This window comes from Saccostrea cucullata, unplaced genomic scaffold (assembly GCF_032062105.1).
Source record: "Saccostrea cucullata isolate Sc308-1 unplaced genomic scaffold, CSIRO_AGI_Scuc_v1 ctg11, whole genome shotgun sequence".
Taxonomy (NCBI): domain Eukaryota; kingdom Metazoa; phylum Mollusca; class Bivalvia; order Ostreida; family Ostreidae; genus Saccostrea; species Saccostrea cuccullata.
The window spans coordinates 241,329-264,380 of NW_026933222.1; the positions used below are offsets into that span (position 1 = coordinate 241,329).

Sequence of the window (23,052 nt, forward strand, 5' to 3'; positions counted from 1 at the left end):
TGGTTACTAAAAATAGAAATGTCTGTAAAATTGTTTCAAAATGCTACTCCTCCTACAGTTTTGGTCTGATTTCAGTATAACTTGGCACACAAGTAGACTACACTAAGAACATAAAGAGACTTTATCAACGATCATTATTCTATTTAGTTTCAAATCCCAGCTGCTTAAGTACTTTTCTCCTCCTTTGCTATAAGTTCAAACCAGTAGAGCTGCAGTCTCGACAGAGACTTCTGGTTCATGATATCAAACATTATAATGTATTTTGCTGTCATGACTATACAACCTAGTCTCTTAAACTCAAAGGTAAAAAATAAATGAAATATTTCTTCAAATATTGTATAGGGTCAACATCAACATCAGAATTAAATTGATACAGAAAAATTGAGTATAAAAAATATAATTGATATTACTAGTAATATATTAATATAAAGTCATATATATATCTTTTGATGGACATGGTCCTGTTGTAAAGAATGTACACAACTAATAAACATAAATTTCAATAAAATCACTACAAGTACAACGAACAGGTATACATGTACAAACTCAATAGGGATACATTAACTACCGGGTATATCCATGTATGTATAATATACATTGTTACTGTCTTTAAATATAAACAATATTTGGCCGAGGGTAAAAAAAATGTGACAAAGGGCAAGAGTTGACAAGCCCTCCATCAATTTTCGACCCAAATAACCATATATTTTGATTATCCTGCAACATAATTTACATCTGACCTCCAAAATGAGTTATTTTCAACCTGATTTAGGCACATCTCTGCAGTTGAATCTGACATATAACATAGCAAAAAAATGCAATATGTATGATGTCACAATGCTATTAGAACATCAGAATGCATACATGAGGCATTCTTAGGGCATTGATGAAATAAAGCTTTTGTTTCTTAGTTTACTCGTACCTTTATTAAGTCAATGCAAGGGGTAGTTGCAGGATAAATGAATATTCATGTATATATTACAAGAAATATGTGCTACACAGATATTTTTCCAATCTAATATCATACTGTTCATATATTTTGCTACCAAATTTTGAATTTTATTACTGCACAGTATGCTGCAATTTTACCATCTCTGAAAGTGTGCAGGGTTTTTTGTCAGAACTTGGCTGTCATATTTGAACATTTATATAAATGGACTAATACATAATTGATACATTCTATATATATTCTAGTTCACAATATCTTCATAAAGTCTCATTAAAAAATAAAATAGCATCAACAATCCATCCTTCACAATGTAAAAAAATCATCTTTCAAATTCAGCATACAGTTCATCTATCACAGGCTGAAATGTCTTCCTCAGAACTGGTCTCTTGTTTTTAAAGGTGGGGGTCAGCAAGTTATTCTCAAGGGAAAATAGTTCGGGAAAAAGATGAATGTTTGCCACCTATAAAAGAAAATTTAATATGAGGCTGGCCTATAATGCACTCTTAGGTAACATTAATCTCTCTCTGAAATTAATGTTAAAGAGCACTTCCAGCGGGTCACATTCAAAGTCAAAAGTCATATACAGTACCAGCATAACTGTAACAGTGTCTGTAGACATGCTCCTCAGGAATTTTATATACTGTGAAATCAACAATTTTTGTGGGGGTTAAATTTTGTCGTTTTCAGGGTATGGAGACACCCATGAATTCATGTCCATCAAGAAATGTCAAATTTTATTTATATATCTATGCAACATCAACATATTCAAATCCCCACAAACCCATTTTTCCCTCAAACCTTAACAAGAGGCCCATGGGCCACACCGCTCACCTGAGCACTATTGTAAAGTTTAAATCCTAAAGTTGTCCCATGACCAATCATGGCTTTGCTATTCTTGAGAAAAAGATTTTTTAAGAATTTTTTCTATATTTCTATGCAAAACTTTGGTCGGCCATTGTGACCCCGCCCTACCCCCGGGGGTCATGATATGAACAAACTTAAATCTACACTTCATGAGGATGCTTCCATATAAATATGATCAATTATAACTTTGCTATTCTTGAGAAGAAGATTTTTAAAGAATTTTCCTATATATTTCTATGTAAAACTTTGGTTGGCTATTTTGGCCCCGCCCTACCCCGGGAGTCATGATTTGAACAAACTTGAATCTACACTACCTGAGGATGCTTCCATATAAATATGATCAATTTTGGCTTTGTTATTCTTCAGAAGAAGATTTTTAAAGAATTTTCCTACATATTTCTATGCAAAACTTTGGTCGGCCATTGTGGCCCCGCCCTACCCCCGGGGGTCATGATTTGAGCAGACTTAAATCTACACTACCTGAGGATGCTTCTATATAAATATGATCAATTATGGCTTTGCTATTCTTGAGAAGAAGATTTTTAAAGAATTTTCCTATATATTTCTATGCAAAACTTTGGTCGGCTATTGTGGCCCCGCCCTACCCCCGGGGGTCATGATTTGAACAAACTTGAATCTACACTACCTGAGGATGCTTCCAAATAAATATGATCAATTATGGTTTTGTTATTCTTGAGAAAAAGATTTTTTAAGAATTTTCCTATATATTTCTATGTAAAACTTTGGTTGGCCATTGTGGCCCCGCCCTACCCTCGGGGGCCATGATTTGAACAAAATTTAATCTACACTACCTGAGGATGCTTCCATAAAAATATGATCAATTATGGCTTTGCTATTCTTGAGAAGAAGATTTTTAAAGAATTTTCCTATATATTTCTATGCAAAACTTTGGTCGGCCATTGTGGCCCCGCCCTACCCCCGGGGGTCATGATTTGAACACACTTGAATCTACACTACCTGAGGATGCTTCCAAATAAATATGATCAATTATGGTTTTGTTATTCTTGAGAAGAAGATTTTTAAAGAATTTTCCTATATATTTCTATGCAAAACTTTGGTTGGCCATTGTGGCCCCGCCCTACCCTCGGGGGTCATAATTTGAACAAACTTAAATCTACACTACCTGAGGATGCTTCCATATAAATATGATCAATTATGGCTTTGTTATTCTTGAGAAGAAGATTTTTAAAGAATTTTCCTATATATTTCAATGCAAAATTTTGGTCGGCCATTGTGGCTCTGCCCTACCCCCAGGGGTCATGATTTGAACAAACTTGAATCTACACTATGTAAGGATGTTTCCCCATAAGTTACATCTTTCCTGGCACAGTGGTTCTTGAGAAGAAGATTTTTAAAGTATACCACCAAATTTTCATTAATTCCCAATTATCTCCCCTTGAATGAGGGCTTGGCCCTTCATTTGAACAAACTTGAATCCCCTTTACCCAAGGATGCTTTGTGGCAAGTTTGGTTGAAATTGGCCCAGCGGTTCTTGAGAAGAAGTCGAAAATGTGAAAAGTTTACAGACAGACGGACGCTGGACAAAATGTGATCAGAAAAGCTCACTTGAGCCTTCGGCTCAGGTGAGCTAAAAATTTAACCCACAGAAATATGTGATTTTACAGGACTTCTCTTCATTTTTTAAATATCTTCATTTTTAACCTTAAGTCCATGGGAGCATGAAGTGATCAGACTTAAATCTACCTTAAATTGGAAATGCTTTTATATCTCTTTCCAATGCAATACAGTTGCCCTTAAATTATATGGAAACCATAGTTTGATCAATTTAGAATCTGGTATATCCAATACATGTTTGTCAACATTACCTGTTCAAATGTCTTCAGTCCTGCTTCCTTTCCAACTTTTGTTATGTCCTTAAAAATCATTTCTCTGACTTTCTGCAATATGCAAACAACAAAATTTTTTATGAACAAAAAAGGTTTAAAGTCTTGACAAGACTGAAGCTCTTATTATATGTACAAGGGGGTATTTATAAGTATACTGACACACAAAAGAAACGCAAGCAGTAATCTACAAATGTTTGATTTTTTTATCTTATGATTTTCAAAAGCAAATAAAGTAAGGCTAAACTCAATTTTCAGAACATCAGAGATTTAATAAAAATGTTAAATGTTTATCTGTTTACTTTACTAAGTAAAATATGACTGTTAAAACACCCCCCTCCCAGCCATTCAAGTGAAACGTGCAAGACTGCCCTAAACAACAATTGCAGCTTAATTTCTACGATATGATAGGTTCATTAATATTGATATCTGAGTGAAGGAAATATTCTTTGGGATTTTTAAATGCCCGTTTTTCAGATGATTAGGTCAAATTTTCTCTAACTTAGAGCAGTGTAGCCACCCTTGGACTTCCGTTACAAGGACTGTCCTTAATGCATATGATACATAAGACCCTGTTGAGGCGTAATGTAGTGAAATTTCGCATCAGCAACTCTCCATCACCTGTACATTGAAATTTTCCAGCTAGAGCAATGGAAATGCGTACATAAGCCATTTTCAAGTAGCCTTAGCATCGTTATGGGAAACGAAAGGAGAGTTTATTTTTTGAAATATTGCTGCATTACTTATGATGAACAGTAAAAAACCCTTAAAACTCCATAATATTGCCAAATGTTTTGTTAAACATGCAAATTTTGATTTCTGTTAAGCAGACTCAAACTTGACTTCCGGTTATGGTATGGAAATCGTTCAACCGTTAAATTACCGATGTTTACCAAATTGACGATATTCATAATTCTAAGATACAAAATTCTTTACTTTACATAATAATTTCCCCCTAAAGTAGGGTGTTGCGTTTCTTTTGCGTGTCAGTATATTTTTTTCTCTTTGAAAAGATTTTTTTAAAAATATCTCTGTTCTCTTGCACTTTTACTGGAATATTGGTTATATATTTAACTTTGTGTGCCATGCTTCATTTTTCCTTTTCAAAATAACTGACTTGGAATGATCAGTATACCTTATTTTTACAGAGTTCTTCCATGTCTGGTGACATTCCCTGTTCTTTGGCCCATCCTGGCATGACCTCAGGGTCAGGTACAATTATCCCCACCACATTATTCTGTACAAAGAAAAGCCAAAGATAACACATTTTTAATATAATGTGCTTTTTATTTAATATGAAACTTTTTAAGTTTTGGTTCTCATGAATACTAAACTATACCATAAATCTGCCTCATATACTGAAAAATACTGCATACAGTAAAACTCGGTTATAACGAAATCATTGGGACCTAGAAGTCACTGGGACCTATAAAATTACTTCGCTATATCCATAATTCGTTATATAAATATAAGGAATTAGTTAAATTTATATAACTGGGAATCCAAAATAATTTGAAAGTTCGCTATATCCGTGAATTTTCAATATCTGTGTTCGTACTAAACAAGTTTTGCTGTAAGTAAGTAACAGATGTTTATTTAAGAGCATCTTTAATGCACAAAATGTGATCTTACCTTCAGACTGTTTCCATCTACAAATGCCTGAGCAACAAATCTACTTCTGGTATAACAATTTTCTATCTTCTCTGTAGCAATGTATTCTCCCTACAATTGTAATTCAAGCTTGAGATAATGAGTTTGGCCATCCTGTGAAAATTTTAATCCCAACACCACTGGTTCCATAGAAATTGCTGGATTAGACGAACTTTTAAATCACAGAATTTACTGAAAGGGACTTATAATTATGATCCTATTAAACAAGATCTTGGAATAAACAACAACCAGGTAACACAAGTTTTACTGTATTTTAGATTGCTTAGCTACTAATTTTATGGGTTTATAAATATATATATATATTTTCATTGAACTACTGCCCTTTATTTCAAGACTGAGTGACAAGCTATTTCCTATATCCAAAAATCGTTAGGACACAAATTTACCTGAGAAAGTTTAAATATGTTCTTCTTTCTATCAATAATTTTCAGTGTTCCATTCTGAAATGAAAGTATATTATTTTGACTGCCATTTTGGAAAAGAATAATAATCTCTGTTACACTGTTATGGATGTATAAATGCAACTTCAAGATGCCTAAGACATTGCGAAGTAAATCTGAAATGAGAGACTATATTTACTGGTAACCACTGGCCAATATCTCCTGTGTGAAGCCAGCCATCATCATCTATAGTTTCCTTTGTCTTCTCTTCATTCTTGTAATATCCAATGAAGGTACTGGGACTGTAACTGCAAATCTAGTAGAAAAGAACAGAAAATATTCATTGTACTTCACAGTGTACTCCTCTTTATATGATATGAAACTAAGTAAAAGAAAAAAGAGGTACTATGTACCTTACTAATACCTGAATTTCATCTGTGTGAACTTTCATGTACAATGGTATGATTCCAATTTTGAACAATCAAATTTTGAAAACTGTGAACAAACTTTTTTTATAGCGGGATTTTAATTCAGTGGAATCACAATTTCTGTTTGCTCCATGATTAGAAAATTATGCAGATTTTTGGGATTGTCATTATAATTCCTTAATGCATTTCTAGTACACTTTGACAAATTTCAAAGGAAAAACGTGACCACATATATAGTGTAAATCAATCTCATGCTCAGAATAAAAGTACTTTTATAGAATATTAATAAGCTATGCATTAATTTATTAAATAAATAAATTTTATCAGGTTACCTCTCCTTTATTGTCCTTTGCATAATAATCCATTTCTGGCACATCAACCAGTTTAACTTTGGCACAAGGAAGAGGGCAACCAACATGGCCTACATTTCACATATAAAGTGACATTTTATGTAGTAGGATATTAAATCACAAAAGAAACTTAATTTTAAAACAATTTCAATATAGATCATTAAGCTGTATGAGAAAAGTAACCCTATAATTCATTTTAAACCTTTAAATAAAGTTAGCTAGGTATGCAAAATCAGAAGATGAGAAGTACTATCTTCTCTATTTAATCATCTTTACCTATTGAAGGATCCCCTGGTATACTGAATGTAATTCCAGCTGTGGCCTCTGTCTGTCCATACCCCTCCATGACCTGAATAAAAATGATATTTATGGCAATGATGAAATGATATTGTTAACAGAGAACAAGCTAGCTGAATTAGAACTCACCACACAACCCAATGCTGTCCTGATGAATTTAAAAACTTGATATACAGTATAAAGAGAGAGTAACTAGCTGAATTAAAACTCACCACACAACCAAATGCTGCCCTGATGAACTTGAAAACTTTGGCCTCCAGTGGAGCAGACCCAGTGATGACAATCTTCACTCTTCCTCCCAATAATTTCTGTACTTTCCCAAACAGCAGTTTATCCCAGATACTATTTTTTCTCACAATACCACTGTTATAAAAAGAAATTCTTATTAAAATCATATCTTTGTTGCACCCCAAAATTTTGATAGTCATTGTACGAGGACTATCAGAATTTTGAAGTGTTTCACATTCACCTCGCCCTTTGCATCCTGACAGTAAATTTTGTACTCCTCAGGTAGTTAAGGTCAAGATCTAGTAATAAATGACATTACACTGATTTTTTGTGTAGATTCATTATGATGTCATAATCAACTCTCTTTTTCCCGTATTTTACGCCTTTAGCAGAATTATGTAGAAATTAGGGTATTTTCATGGCATTCAATTTAAAATCAAATGAAAAGTAATCCTGATACCTATATCAATTTTGATACTATTTTAAAGAAGAGGCCATGAAGATAAAATTACTGTTTTCTGAGAGACTGAATGCAATTTCGATACGTTTCCTTTGTCGAATATGGGAAAAAAACTCCCAACAGCATATTCATTGTTTTTCTTAATTATTCATTGAAAATGACAGTTTAAAATATGGTTTTTCGTCTTATTTACCTACAAATTATGCCCAGAAACACCTTATTTGACCAAGCTAAAGTTGTAAAGCATCATTAAAGGAATTTATTTCTCAAATTTGACAAATCAATAGGCATCTTTCATTTACTAGATCTTGACATAATATCATTGTTTCATTGACCTAAAAAAGAGCAAATTAATATTTCAAAGACCTGAAATTTTCTCTGCGACACATTTCTTATATATATGAGGTCATCTAACCAGGTTTTACTGATATTTACCCCCTGGTACATATTTGCTTATATCCATAATGTATGCATCTAAGAATTATTACCGTATATAAACAGAAAAATCACACAGACTGACCTTTCAACTTCCTGAGATTTTGCTGCCACTGCCCATTCCAACAGCTTTGACTTGAATGCACTGCCTTGTACACTGTTTTCAATCTATAAAAGGATAAAAAAAACCCTGGTATTTCAGGACTGAAATACTGCAGACATACTTTTTTCCACGGGGTCATAATTCCGCGGAATCTCAATTTCTGTTTAATCTGCGGGTAGAAGATTATGCGGATTTCTTAGACTGTCACTATATGCTTTACGTTTATATTAAGTATGCTTGGACAAATTTCCGCAGAAAATTTGTAACCGCGTACATAGCGTTAATTAATACCATGTGGAAAAAAGTACTTCTAGAGTATTTAAATTTTGTCTAAAATGTTTGAACTCTTTTTTCTGCATAATTGGAAGCCTTCCCTGAATTTGCTGCACTCTTTTGGCATACATCTTTTAAAGAAGATTGTGTACCTTCTCCAAATATAATACAGTTGAACTTCTGCATTTCAAGCAAAAATATCTTGAACAACATAAATATGTTGATGTGTGTTCAAAGTCACAACACGACAACATCATGTATTTTAACCTCAATATCTCAGTTTTTCTCAGCCCCACTGAGTTCTAGATAACAAATTTTACTGTATATAAGCTTTTTTAAATCTAAAACATGCTTTAATGAATAAAAAATCTAAAATATCAATGCCTACCTTGTCATAGATCCTATTTAAAAGTCGCGGAACAGTGATAAATAGTGTAGGTTTCAATGCCTGCATGTCCTCGGTCAACAGTTTCACATCTCCACGGAAAAATCCCACTCTACAACCATGCATGAAACAGATAATCTGCAAAAGATACATAATTTATTTAATACATTGGAAAATAATGATTTTAAATTCTTATCTAATCAGGCTGTGAATAAAGACAACTTTAAAAATATGTCTTCTGGTTACAGAATTAATAAAATACTGTAAACCAACTTTTATTTGCAACGACTTTCTTTCATGATTTACCATGGGTAAACTAGTTCACAACGATTTATTTTTGCGATCAGCCTGTTTTAGACCTGTTATTAATAGACACAGAGACTTTAAGGACCAGTTCGCTGCAAAAAATATTTGTGATGACGAAGCTATTGTGAATCTCGCGAAAATTTATCACACATGAATAAAAGTTGGTTTACACAATGTGCTAAAAAATTGTTGTCTACGTAACACAGCAATATAAATCCAAGTTCAACTTTAATTTCTAATGAGACTGTAGTTCCACTGGATTTAAATACATGTACATGTATTATTAAATATTCTAGAGACCTTTTATTTAATGACAAAAAGAAATCCTCGAAATGGGAGAACTGAAAGCTCACTTGTGCTCAGATAAGCAAAAACAGATAAAGATTGACTGGATGCTAGTGATACACAGCACCAGAAAGAATTCAAATAAATAAATGCAACATGTACAGTGTACATTGTACACTTTTAAATGTAAAGAATTAGAGTAAATACATGCCTCCATTCCTCTTTCAAACATATGGGCAAGAGGAAGATATGAAATATGAACATCATTCTTGTCCACCGTAATGGCTTTCTGTAAAATATCAGAAACATCAGATGAAGTGTGGCTCATGAGGCAAGATTAAGACTTTCAATTAAACAGCTGTAGATACTTGTAAAATAGGATTTAGAGCTATTGCTGCAAATCAAACTTTGAGGATATCTCTCATTTACTCCAATATGGACTTACCAAGGCAATAAAAGCTACAGATGACATGTTACAAATGAGATTGGCATGGGTCAACATCACACCTTTTGGATCACCTGTAAATTTAAAGTTTTACAAGTTTCAGGTCTGATTACAAATTTCATGAGCGTTTATATTTTACAATTCCTTAATAGAATTTTTAAAAAAATTCTACTTTTTGCAAGTAGTACTTTCCTCTGATATGCATCAGTACGTAACAATTCATGGAGTACAGAATTAACTTTTCTTGTTGGATACATGTAAATTACTTTACAGACCTGTTGTTCCACTGGTGTAACAAATCGTAGCCAAATCTGATTCCTTTGGAGGCTATAAAACAAACCAACCAATATTTTATTTTTATGAAGTTCATTTCTTGTTTACTGGTACAATATATTAAATCAATCATTTCATATGCAATTGAAACTACATGTAAATACATGTAATAAGGATTATAAATTTACAGGAAGTTTTGCAAATTTATTTTATAATCACTTTGAAGGTATCCATTTTTTTTTTTTTTGCATAGAAAAGTGTGTATATGTCAATAAGATAATTATGGAATTTATAAAGCTAGTTTATTCAGGCATTTAAAGCAAGATACACTGTATTGCTATGGAAATTTTCTCCTGATTACTACAAGGGGTGATCAAAGAGTTCGCGAACTATCTCTATATCTACAAAACCACAATTCAGATTAGAAAAAAATTTGGTATATAATAGCCATACACAAGCTCTATAAATAGCATATGCTGAATTAAGTTTTGCTCCTTGTTTGTGACGTCACAATGTGAATATGACGTCACTGTGTAGGTCACTTGTGACGAAATATGGTTGTCTCAGTCGTGCTCGTTCAACAAATGACTGTACAATTTATCGAATATCTTAGAAATCCCTTTGCAGAAGCATATAATAATTTGTACACAGTTCATTAAGACAAACGACTTCTTATAAATTCAATCAATGATTGAATTCATCGTTTTAGTCAAGGAAGACAGATGGTTAAAAATGACACTTGTTATATTGCTCAGTGAAAGCAACTTTGAAAAGAGATATGTTTTTAATTAAGCAATTTGCTATCAAAGACCTCCAATTTACACTTTGAAAAATAGTTGAATATTTGAACAATAATATAATTATTAAATACCTAAGATATTGTTTATTTTAGATTTTCAACATAATTATTAGTTATGATAAAAAAGAAGGCACCCCTGCTCTATCCACCTTGAATAAATGTCTCTCCCGAGACAGAAGATTTGGGTTTTAATGGTCGCCCTGCTTATTTTTGGAAAGGATATTCTTATCCACCCATTCCGTTGCCGAGATTTGACCATTTCTAACAAATGAACTGTTCTTGTTATAAAAATTAACTTACATGGAAATTAATATAAAACTCAGAAAAATCTTTCAGCTTTTGTGACAGAACGCTACGGAGGGGGTCACGTGACCGCCTATATCATGTGATTCACGCATGAGCAGAACGGTTGTTGATGTGCATTAAAATCGGAGAGGATTAATTTAAAGTATAATCAACACTGAAACAAAATATTGTTTCTCTTATGGAAGTTATTCAATTAGTTCGCGAACTTTTTGATCACCCCTCGTATATGTAGGGTAATTGTGCAATCTTTCCATTCAATAATTTCACCTTTGGTTCTTGAAGATTCTTCTCACCAAGTTCCTGTAAAACATTATAAACAATAAATATTTACTTTTTAAAGATAATTCCTTAAATTCATATATAAATATGTCACATGATAAATTTTATTATTCATCAGTGATGAATACTTTTGTCCATTGACTGTACTATTTTGTAAATGACAATAACTTATAATATAAATATTGAGTAAAAAGTTATCTCAGAAGGACATGCTAGTACTGTAAAACTGACATGAGAAAAATTAACTTCATGAGTACTCAACTATCCCTTGAATAAAGAACGAGGGCGCTTTTGATTGGCATTCGGCAGGAATCTGGGTGTTATTGAAAAGTGAAAAGTTTATCGACATGTCACATGAAATTTTAACATTTTTTCAATTTATCGGGTTCCTGTGCATAAGGAACGGAAAGTATTTTCCCGAAATTGAGCTTTAATTTGCTAAAAAATAACTTGAAAATTGGCCAGATCAGACATTTGGTACAAAATGGTACATTTTTAAACACGTTTTTCAAAACATTTTCTATCTCTGGGTCCTCTCTCCATGATTTTGAAACGTTATTTGTGTGTATTTTAATTCAAAGAAATGAATAAACATTTTTAAAAAATGGAGAGAAGACCCAGATACCATGAAAAATGAAGTTTTTCCCAAAAAATCCAAATGTGTGAATGTGGTGTTTCTTTGTCCTTTTTAAATCATTTGAATATGTGAAGCGTGATAGCTCAGTAAGTTGGGTACCTGTTCAGTGCGCTAGATGCGAAACTTTTTGGTTCGAGCCTGGCATGGAGCGTTCTTTTTTTTCATGCAAACAACCATTTATTTTGTCAGTTTCGTTTTATGTACTGATGTATTAAAATTTTGAATTAAATAAATTTTGGTTCATTTTGGTTCTAGAGCAATATCAATTCCAATCTTCTATTATATAATGTACATGTACACCTATCATGCATCTATACATTAAATATTTAGGTGTTTATTTTTTGTGAAACATTACTATGTTATAGTACCCCCTAGGAAAAACGGACATAAATGTTACAATCTCACAAGGTCTTTCAAACGAAATGAAAAGAAAACCTATGGACGTGTATGTAAAATCTGACCAGCTATGTTTAGCCAACCAAATCATGGACATTTAAACCATAAATGTTTCGTACAAATGATTCCTGCAGATCACACGCCAAATGCACCCATCTTCTTTTGCAATTAATTGACTAAGCTTTCCAATTGAAAATGACATCCCTGATAAAATCATGAAATAAAATCAAGAAGGAATACTTTAATTGAATTTTTCTAACCAAGAAGTCCTTGTATTGAAGGAGCTCAATTTTATGCTTGGCTGCCTCAGATTTGAGTTCTTCCGAAGGTGACTCCATCATGATTATGCATTTCAATGAGGGGCATTGGTCTGCTTTGGCCAACAAGTTTTTGACTTTCTGTGCAGTGTCACAAACAACATAGGCAATATCACCTACAAGGAACAAGGAGAAAATATCAATCAACCAGGAAATTGAATTTCAAAATGTACATAATTTTTGGAAAAATCTAGACATGATCAGTTAAAAGTTAGTCCTGTCCATAATAATATTAATATGGACAGTAGTACACGTATTGTGGAAGAGTTAAACATGTTTACCAAACAATACTCTGATATAAATATCAAAATGAACTATTTAACAAACAACACTCTGACTTAAAGACTATATATGTTAAAATGAACTACAAAATACAATGGATTTAATATTGATCATTTTCACAGCTGGTGCACCACCAAAATAATATCAAAAATTTTTCTTTACTGCATGCTAGAAGTAACTAGTACTATTTTTACTTACAGATTACAATCTCCTTCTGTCATATTTAAAACTGCAAAACATAGGTGATCAAAGATCACAAAGCCCATCCCCAAACAATTTAAAATCTAAAAGGCATATACAACACAATAAATTAAAACTTTCTCTTGCTAGTGTGCACACTAATATCCATGCAAGTTTGGAATAGTTACTTGGGGATGGAGCAGTTCAAAAACTTTAATGTGGTTACTCATCCAGAAAATGTATGTTACTTCCACCATTTGAAGAAAGTCTGGGAGTGTCCATTCTTAAATGCATCAATCATCCATGCAAGTTTAATGATAAGAGGTCCTACTTCAAATTCATTACTCTGGACATTAATCAGGAAAATGTAGGTCAGATCCAGCATCTGATGCAATAGTTTATCCTTCAATTAATAATCCATACAAATTTTGTCCAGGCAGTGCTTACAATATTTGGTGGTACTCAAAGAAAGGTCTTAATTGTTACAAAGAATACACCTGTGAAATATGAAAGCCATAGCCCCACCCAGTCAAAAGTTATAGACAAGGTTAAAGTTTTTGCGGACAAACAGACAGATGGACATACAGGGCAAAAACTATATACCCCCCAAATCTTTGATTATTGGGTCATAAAAAGAAAATTTCCCACCTTCCAGTTGGGAGTTTGAAGAAATCTACATGTATGTCATATCTACATCTACAAAATAATCCAGGTTGAACATGGGGGAAGAAAACTGATGCTTATTATAAAAGGATATATGGTGTAGCTCTGTATTATAGTATTACAGTTAGCTTGATTATAGTATTACAGTTACCTTGTTTGATGATGTATTTGCATGCATCAGGTCCCAGAGAATCATAGAGAGGTACAGACACCATGGAGAACATGCTACATGCCTGCTCAGTGAACACCCACTATAGGAAAAGAACAACTCGGTTATCGTGTTCTTAATGTCATCATGCAAGCTTTATAGACAATTAACTCTGTATGGTGACAAGTATAAATCCATTCGGACATAGGAATGCTCTGATCATTGGTTGAAATTGTGGTTAAAATTCAGTAAAAATATCTTTCTTTTACCTCTGGCCTGTTTACACTGTAGATCCCAATTAATGATGAATCATTTGGTTTTAAACCACGCGCCAATAAAGCGGAACCAAATGCTCGAGATTTTTCAAAGACCTGAAAAACAATACCCCCTTGTAGTAAATACGGTTCTACAATTACTCAAAGATTGCAAAAAGAAACATGTCAAAGATGTTTTTCTTTCTTAATATTTCATAATTTCTTAACCGTCTCTCAAACAATTTAAATGTGTTACACATGAATTTGTATACAATTCCTCTATCTCACTTGCATCACTGGGATGATTACATTGGTACTAATAGTTAATTTTCTTTTTTTTAAGTTTCTGAGCACCCAGTTTTGAGAATTTGTATGTACCATGGTATTACATACACAGTGAAACATGTTGTATAAAAAAGAATTTAAGACAGAGTTATAATACAGATTCTACAAAATTTCATGCTAAAAGTTGTGTGGAAATATCTGTCAAATACAAGTATTAGATAAAATTAATTTGCTAAAAATACCAAGTACATTTTATATTTCCTTTCAATACACTATCATCATTTACTGTATAGTGTATATGATGAACAGATACCATAGTATATAATAACTCTCCAGAACGGAGTCATCAAATATTTCATAGGCATGCTGGTAACTTTTCTGCTTTTACAATTGGAAAAAAAAACCTGCATTTCTGCAAGAGATCAAAATACCATTCCACAAAATATTTTTTGTTTTTCTGCCACTTTAGTTTTACATGTACCTCTCCTGTTAGCCAACTCCTGTAGCATTTAGTTTTTATTGCTTCTCCTACACTATGTTACTTAGAAACAGCATTATTTAAACATTTACTTTTTCTACATGAGCACTGAAAAGCAGAATGAAGTAGTCACAGAAATGCAGAAAATAGACTGAAATAAAAATCGCAAATTGCAAAAAAGTCAGCCAAAAAGCATGCAATTAAAGATGGAAACTGGAAAGAATGCAAGTTGAATAAATCTAATTGAAACATATTTTCTTACCAGAATGATTTTTCTCTTTTGTTACTGACTATAATGTGTGAGTATTAAAATTTTATCCTTGAAAAAAAAATTCCAGAAATATTCAAGTAAATGTATGAGCAATCTGATTAAAATCAGATCCTTTGATCTGCTCACATAGATCGCTACACAAGGATCTGCTGAAATCCCATTAAGGGTCATCTCCTTGTGACCTTTCTAATAAAATTATTCATTAAAATTTTGACCAATCAGAGAGATCGTATGTAAATGACGTTCCAGAAAATGAATGTAGAAGTGAAAGTAGCTGTGGAGAAGATATTATCGTTTCGTACCAAACAAAGAGCTAAAAACCAAGACAAAAGCAAGTACTTATTATAAATCTGTACAGAAAAGACTGAAGTCGTTCCCTTCGCAGACTAAAGAAAATAGGTTATGATTTTCCGTTTGTTTGTCATCGGAGGTTTTACTTCTATAACTGAATTCCGAGATGCTTCTAAATTCTTAGAAGTGAACATTTGATTGGATAATTGAGAGGTCACCAGGATATGACCCTGAATGGTGTTTCCTCAAATCCTTGTGTAGTGATCTATGTGAGTGGATCAAAGGATCTGATTTTAAATCAGATTGATGTATGAGGACCTTGAAAATGTATGAAGCATTTGTAAAAATAATGATTCACTATAGATTACCAAGTGTCTGCTTAGGGTATTAGATGTCCTGGCCCTAGGATCATGAAATATGTTAAGCTTAAATCAAAATCTTCATAAATACCAGGTACAGTGGACCCAAGATATCCGGATGCTTTTTCGGAACAGAATTGTTTAATGTTATTTGTTCTTGTTTAACTGGTAATTTGAAATATCCAATGACCTTCACATATCCGGACAAACTGACTAGGACCAAAGCGTCCGGATAAATGAGGCTCCACTGTATATATGTTGGGTGGGTGAAAGCAGATCAAAACTGAAATATGTTTCAACATTGATTTACAAAAGTGTTGTTATTTGCCAATTTTTTAGATTAATTCAATAGTAAACAAACATTTTACAGGCAATTGAAAATTTGACTTAAGTCTACGCAAGTGAGTTAAGGCTAAATATGAGCTTTTCTATGCAAATGAGCTAATAAAAATGCATAAATTGTATACTTTATGTACGGAGAAAGTTCAAATTTATTTTCTTATACAACTTAGTACCTACAGTGTATTAATGCAAGTGCACATTATGACGTCATATTATGACGTCATTGTTTTTTCCCATTCATGGTAATAAAACACATCAACAAAACAATGTCGGCGCAAGGGCATATCCTATTTAATTTAAAATAAATAATGTATAGTATTAAGGAGAATATTCTTAAGGATATCCGGTCCTCAGCCAGGAAGGATAACTCCAAAAATTAATATTTAATTTGAAAAGCATCAATATGAGGCTTGAAAATTAAAACTTTTCATGCAACAATTTTTATTTTATTCATCTTTTTATAATTCAAGGTTTATGGAAGTCCTAGAAAAGACCTTATAAAAAGTTGACATTTGTACCCCATAAAAGAAAAAATAAATACAGTTTTAGAGAAGTAAGGTTTTCTTGAATCGAGCGTTAGACACCTATGCTTAATAGCATGATATGAAATTAGAAGTGATTTGTGATGTCTTGTAATGATAGCAAAAGCCTTTTATGCTATGTATTATATAATACATGAAGGAAATAGAAGACGTAGTACACCAAATAAGTATAAATATCATGACAATTTCTCTGAATGCATGGATACCTATTGTTTTTTAACCAAAACTATATTTGTTGATCAACTTACAATTAGAAAATGCATAGCTGATATTCCTATTCACTTTTTCTGAATATATATTTGAGATTTGACAATTATCCCTATATAATATGATTAACTTTAATGTTTAACTTTAAAGAAATACTGTGGGTAAATTTACATTATTTTGTGGATTCAAAGATATATTTATGAGTATTTTCGATTACTTAACTGCTAATTTTATGAACCTGAGGATCAGATTACCTTAAAATTAATAAAATTGCTGCACAAATCATATGCACTTTTTTAATTGGTAAAAAATTTAGGAAACTTACACTGGACTGTGAATTTTTACCCTGTTTCAACTTAGAACTGTACGAATAGTAACTAAACAATTGCAGTGTCGACATTTGTGCAGCAATATCTTAAATCCTTGGAATATTCTGCGTCTCTTGTGTACCTTGTTTCTCTAAAACAAATAAGGTATGCCCTTGAAAATGTATGAAGCAATTTTGTTGATGTTCTTTATAAACTTGTGTAGTACAGGTTGATGACGTCATAATATGACGTCATAATGTGAACTGGCTATCGCGTATCATCATGGTACCAAGAATGTATTATAAAACAAGTTTTAACATTTCTTTGCGGTATGTATAGCAATTATGGGTTTTAATTACATATTTTGCATAGAAACCTCCATACGTAGCCTTAACCCACTTGCGTAAGTCTGTTTCATGACCCTGGGGCCTGGCAGAAATCCTGAATCCTCCAAAAATATGGTTCATTGGGAAAAAAAATTGTAAAACTGATCTGGAAACTTTCATAATCAAGTGCTTAGAACAATTGACTTATCTTAAATTGGAAAACCACTATAAACGATATATCTATACATACCTCCTTATAAGTCATCCACACATACTCCAAATTCGGTCCTGTTCTTGTGCCTAAACATGGCCCATCTCCTACACAAGCAAACAAGATGGAGAATTTCTATAAAATGTATAATCATAAAAATGGCTTTTACATATATAATAAAGTGACACAGTCTTTATCCTTAAGTCAGGAGACACAAGGGAAGAGCATTCATTATTTCCTGATAAAGAAATGCTAGGTTAATTATTTCAATTTAAGACCTCTCACTTCCTTGAATTTGCAATTCCTTTTCATATTACCTGATAATTTTAAACCTCTTTGAAAAGCATCATAAGTAGTTTTTACATCGTCATATAGGTATTTCATTAATTTTCCGTTTTCACTGAATCTTGAGATCCTTGTTCCATCCTGAAAATAAAATGAATATATCATGAACTTAAAGGCTGAACACTTCAGAGAATTTTATGATTAATGACATATTTTTTTAATGATATTTTTTAATAATACACAGATGTGTGTAACTTACAATAGCAAAACAATGTGATGTAAAGTCTTAGAAATTTAATACATGATGGTGTATTGATATCAGGCCTAGATAAATAAATTGTGTGTTTCTGGTTCCCCGACCGACCCTAAAATATATGTGCCAACCCTGAAAAATTAATCCACTGGTATCTCTCTGGACAACAACAAATCTGGTTTCACTATTTGAAATTTGGATCACTTCAGTGTTTGACAAAATGAACATATCCTATATGCAATAATCGGATATGTTTTGACAGGGATTTCCCTGTTGAATTTTAAACATTAAAATGTTAAAATAAGAGTTTTTGCCTACCTACCTACCCTATTTTTTCTCAAGTTGGAATAGGAAACACACTATTTATTTATTTTGGCCTCATACAGAAACAATGATGCATATAAATATACATGCCTCTAATACAATTGACTGGTCATCAAGGTCAATTGGAGGGAGGATGTTTGGTTCTGGTCGAGTGGACAGATAGTAGGTAGCAGCGGCCGCAGTAACGGCGGTAACGACACCAGCCCCAATACTTAAGGCACTCGCATCACTCAGCAGTGCAGACATTCTTCTTTTCATCTGATTGTCCTAGCTTTTCTTAATCTGCAAACAAGTGGATGATATCAGCCTAAAATAACCAAAAAAAAAAACAAGCATTAATTCCTTTAAAATCTTCCATATTCATCAAAAAAGGAAATGAATTGTTTCAATTCACTGGTATTTATAGATTGCTAGACATGCATGTTTTATATCAAGTTGCACAAAATAATGCAAGTGTTCCATGATTTTCTGTATCATTTTCACGAGATCAATTTTAACATAAATGCAGTCACCTGTTACAGAAAAATGTATGTCTTGACCTAGAAACATAATCGTTTTAAGGTCCTGAGAAGCGAGAATTACATAACAGTGGCCTGTGGGAGTGTTTTCAATTTAGTGCTGACTGCATGAATAGCTACAGAGGGTGTACTTTATGTGGTCAAAATATTAACTGCATGTCGTAAAACTTATTCAAGCTTAGCATTGACCATATATATAGCTATATGCATTAATGTAATGTGTTCATTCAAGCTTTGTATATATAGATGTATACTGCATATGCCTGCATGCACTTCAGCTAGTCTGTTTTCCACAACTACCAGTATGATGCAGTGAAACCATTCTTAGGATCATCAAAATTATGGTCATAAATTGAAATAGCTCTATTCGGTATTGGTAAAATATTAAAAAAGAGTTTCTGGTATCAATAAATTTGTCTTCATGGAAAATATCTGAAGATGATTCATTGATATTTTTTAAAAGAATAATATGAAGATTTTGACCTTTCACTTACATTATAGATCTAAAAAAATTATTGCATTATTTGTGCTCAGAATTAAAGCTAGTTTGTTAATAAAAACTAAGTGTTTTGCAAATTGTTTACCTAGCTAGTGTACTGAGAATTTGCATGAAGTATGCATAAAACATAATTTATTCATCCAAATCAAGCAGTTACTCATAAACTGTATTCAGATTTTTACCTGATTGGAAATCAATTTCTTTCCAAAAGAACCTAGTTGTTATCACTCAAGGCGACTTGAAATACCTGTAGTCCAAAGGACAGCACAGACCTGCAAATCAAAACAAACACGTAAACTCTGAAGGCTAAGACCTCAGACAATGACATAACACAGTGCATTCATGGTCATTAAATTCATTTTTAAGTGCTGACTAAGTGTGCCTTACAGACTACTTACCCATTTGCTTAGACTTTCCTTACACGTTAATCAAAACAACAGGAGGACAAAGGTTGCACGAGTTCAAAGGTGCCCATGTGACAAGAAGGAGAAAGGAGTTGTCTCTCTTTGCCCATGGATTTTTCATTAAAAAACTTTCCAGTATGTCCTAACACTTTCATAACGTGTTTTGAAATTCATGTATCTGTGATAATTAAATACTATAATAGATATAAATAGAATAAAAACTAAATTAAGATAAGAAATTTAATCAAGTCTTACAAGTTATTTACCATTAAATAACATGTAATTACATGTACAAATAAAAACAAAATTATCATTTAAAAAAAATTCTAAATCCAAGGCATAACTCTGTTTAAAAAAGTCCGATCTAACCCCAAAACAGAACTTGACTTCGATATATTTCTGATAAATCATGTATGTAATATATATAATTTCATTTCAGTATGTGCAACCTCTGCAAAGAAAATGAAAAGAAACAGCAAATAATTGGAATTTTTCTAAGTCCAAGGGGCATAACTCTGTCCAAAATGGCTTGATTCAACCCAATATAGAGTTGGGTTCTTTGTCTTAAATAAAAACTTCAAACTTGAACTTGATAGAACTTGACCTAATTATTCTTATGATAAAAAAAGTATGTATACATACCAAATTTCATTTCAATATGTTCAACCTCTGCAAAGAAAATGCATGGTCATGCACTAATGGTGAACTGACAGACAGACCGACCGACAGACTGACCAACTGTCTGAAGCAGCAAAGCAATAAGCCCTCCCTCTTTCAAAGGGGGCCTAAAAAAATAAATATGATTTAAATAAAATATTTATTTCTTTGGTTTATTTCCACTCCTTTTGTATAACTAAGATCTACTTTAATGGCTCCTCTATTCTAATTTCTTAGTCTTTGTGAAGAATTTTAAATATATATCCTATGTATTCCTATGTAAAACCTTGATCACTAGCTATTGATCACCCATGTGGCCCCACTCTACCATCAGGGTCATGATTTGAACAAACTTGAATACTACCTGAGGAATTCAGCTTTGCTGTTTAGAAGAAGAATTTGAAGGATTTTTTTCAATGTATTCCCACATAAAACTTTTATCACCCATTATGGCTCCATGCTTGCCCAGGGGTCATGATTTGAACACACTTGAATTATACTGCTGGTTTTGATGTTCTTCAAATGACATTTTAAGGTTTTTCCTATGTTAAATCCCTCTTCAAATTTAACTCAAGTTCGTGAAAATGATCGATAAAATTAGCAGCATTATTCAATAATGTACTGTCTACCACATTACAATATCAGGGTTAACAAACTGCAATATGGTCACAATCTAATTAAAATTTGTTTCATCAACTGACATATTCATAAGACTTTGATTTAAAATAGCTCATACACAAAAGGCATAAAAAGAAACACATATTTTATAATTTTTATAAGCAGTTTCTTTTATTAATCAATATTTGTCTGTACATGAATATTTTATCACAGAAGGTACTAGGCAAACATAATTTGTTGTAAACAATACAGATGCTTTTTTATCAAGAGCTCAAATACAGGAATGAAACATATTGTATGCTGTACAAATTGTCCACTGACTTTACTGGGTTCTATAATTTGTTTTCAAATGTTGAAGATGCCCTTTTGAAAACAAATTTAGTACATGTAATAACTTTCATTAGAAATTTCACAAGCTAAAAAGTACATAGTAAAATTGCTGTTTAAATGAATTTAAATATTTTTTAGTAATTTTTTTCTTCATTTTTTCTACAAAAATATAACAGTAATCACAAATACTACAGTAAAATGAACAGATCTTTAACTTACTAATACATGTACTTAAAACAATGTAAGTCAGCAATGAAGCCCCATGAATTAAAAACTATTGTATACAAGGAAATTTTTGCCCCCATTTTATTTTCACCCCTTTACCCCAACCCTCATTGGCCAATTTAAAACAGGGCAAATTCAAAGAATACAGTATAAGTTCTTAAACAAAACTATGACTGGGCAAATTTAAAATGGGGAAGAATTATTCTCAAGTGTGAAAGGGCGAAAATAACATGGGGCAAGAAAAAGCCTGTATACAGTCAACGTCACTTCACTTTCTTCTAACATTTGTTCCATGTCTAACTTTTATAAATCATATTGCTGTTTATTCAAATTAACATGATTGATTTGAGACTAGATATCATTTTCTGAGCAAATGTAGGGGCATCAAAGAAAATCAGATCTTTATAAACTTGTCATCTGTTGTCCAGTAAAAAAAAAATTATAACAAACTTCCTTAAAAAATAAATACAGATAAAGATGAGATACAACAACGATGAATGTGTACACATAAAATGATCATATTCACTTAATCATCTATCTAAAGAGGAGAGGGGAGGGTTTCCAGTATCCAGGATAAAATACTGTCAACATAAACTATCCAACGACAACTCATCAGATTAATAACCAGGACAGGGGGAAAAGGCTGCTTATGTACTTAAAAATTATCATAATTTACTCACTGAAAACATCATAGAGAAAAATGCAAACTTAAAACACTCACCTGAAATGTATTTCTTTTATCACATGAATAATTACCAATCTTCAAATATATATATATAGTAAACAATGTCAAAAAACCCTTTTTTTCAAATATTTTTCCTTTGCATGAAAAAGTGACCCAACATCATTGATCTTTGCCAGCAATACTGCTGATTAGTGTTTACAGTGTTAACTTGTATTACATCTTTACAATGACTTTTTAAGATAAAGCCCTACACCACTTCTTACTTCATGATAGGTTATGATTACACAGTAAGTGAATGTAATTATAATGAAGAGTACAAAATTGAACAATTTGATTCTCTTTCTATCTATGAATATGTAAATATCTGTATAGAAAA

At 32.3% G+C, this 23,052-nt stretch overlaps 1 protein-coding gene across 4 annotated transcripts; it reads right to left on the minus strand.

The window, feature by feature from the left end:
• Window positions 1–381: 381 nt before the first annotated feature.
• Window positions 382–20,087, minus strand: LOC134237708 (long-chain-fatty-acid--CoA ligase 5-like). Of its 4 annotated transcripts, none has more exons than XM_062719847.1 (22): window positions 19,940–20,085; window positions 18,831–19,022; window positions 18,196–18,304; window positions 17,918–17,985; window positions 14,274–14,375; window positions 14,008–14,107; window positions 12,675–12,847; window positions 11,370–11,402; window positions 10,000–10,051; window positions 9,725–9,798; window positions 9,491–9,568; window positions 8,692–8,826; window positions 8,013–8,095; window positions 7,017–7,167; window positions 6,784–6,856; window positions 6,490–6,578; window positions 5,929–6,045; window positions 5,736–5,789; window positions 5,311–5,400; window positions 4,814–4,915; window positions 3,661–3,732; window positions 382–1,409 (listed from the first exon to the last, which is right to left on the minus strand). In XM_062719847.1, exons 2-22 carry the CDS (start codon window positions 18,996–18,998, stop codon window positions 1,269–1,271), a joined length of 2,064 nt encoding a protein of 687 aa, XP_062575831.1. In that variant the 5' UTR covers window positions 18,999–19,022; window positions 19,940–20,085; the 3' UTR covers window positions 382–1,268. The 4 variants fall into 4 exon arrangements, with proteins under 4 accessions (XP_062575831.1, XP_062575830.1, XP_062575832.1 ...); XM_062719846.1 differs by having other exon boundaries at window positions 18,831–19,047; XM_062719848.1 differs by lacking the exons at window positions 14,008–14,107; window positions 14,274–14,375 and adding an exon at window positions 15,284–15,311 and having other exon boundaries at window positions 18,831–19,047; window positions 19,940–20,087.
• Between the last annotated feature and the right edge of the window lie 2,965 nt (window positions 20,088–23,052).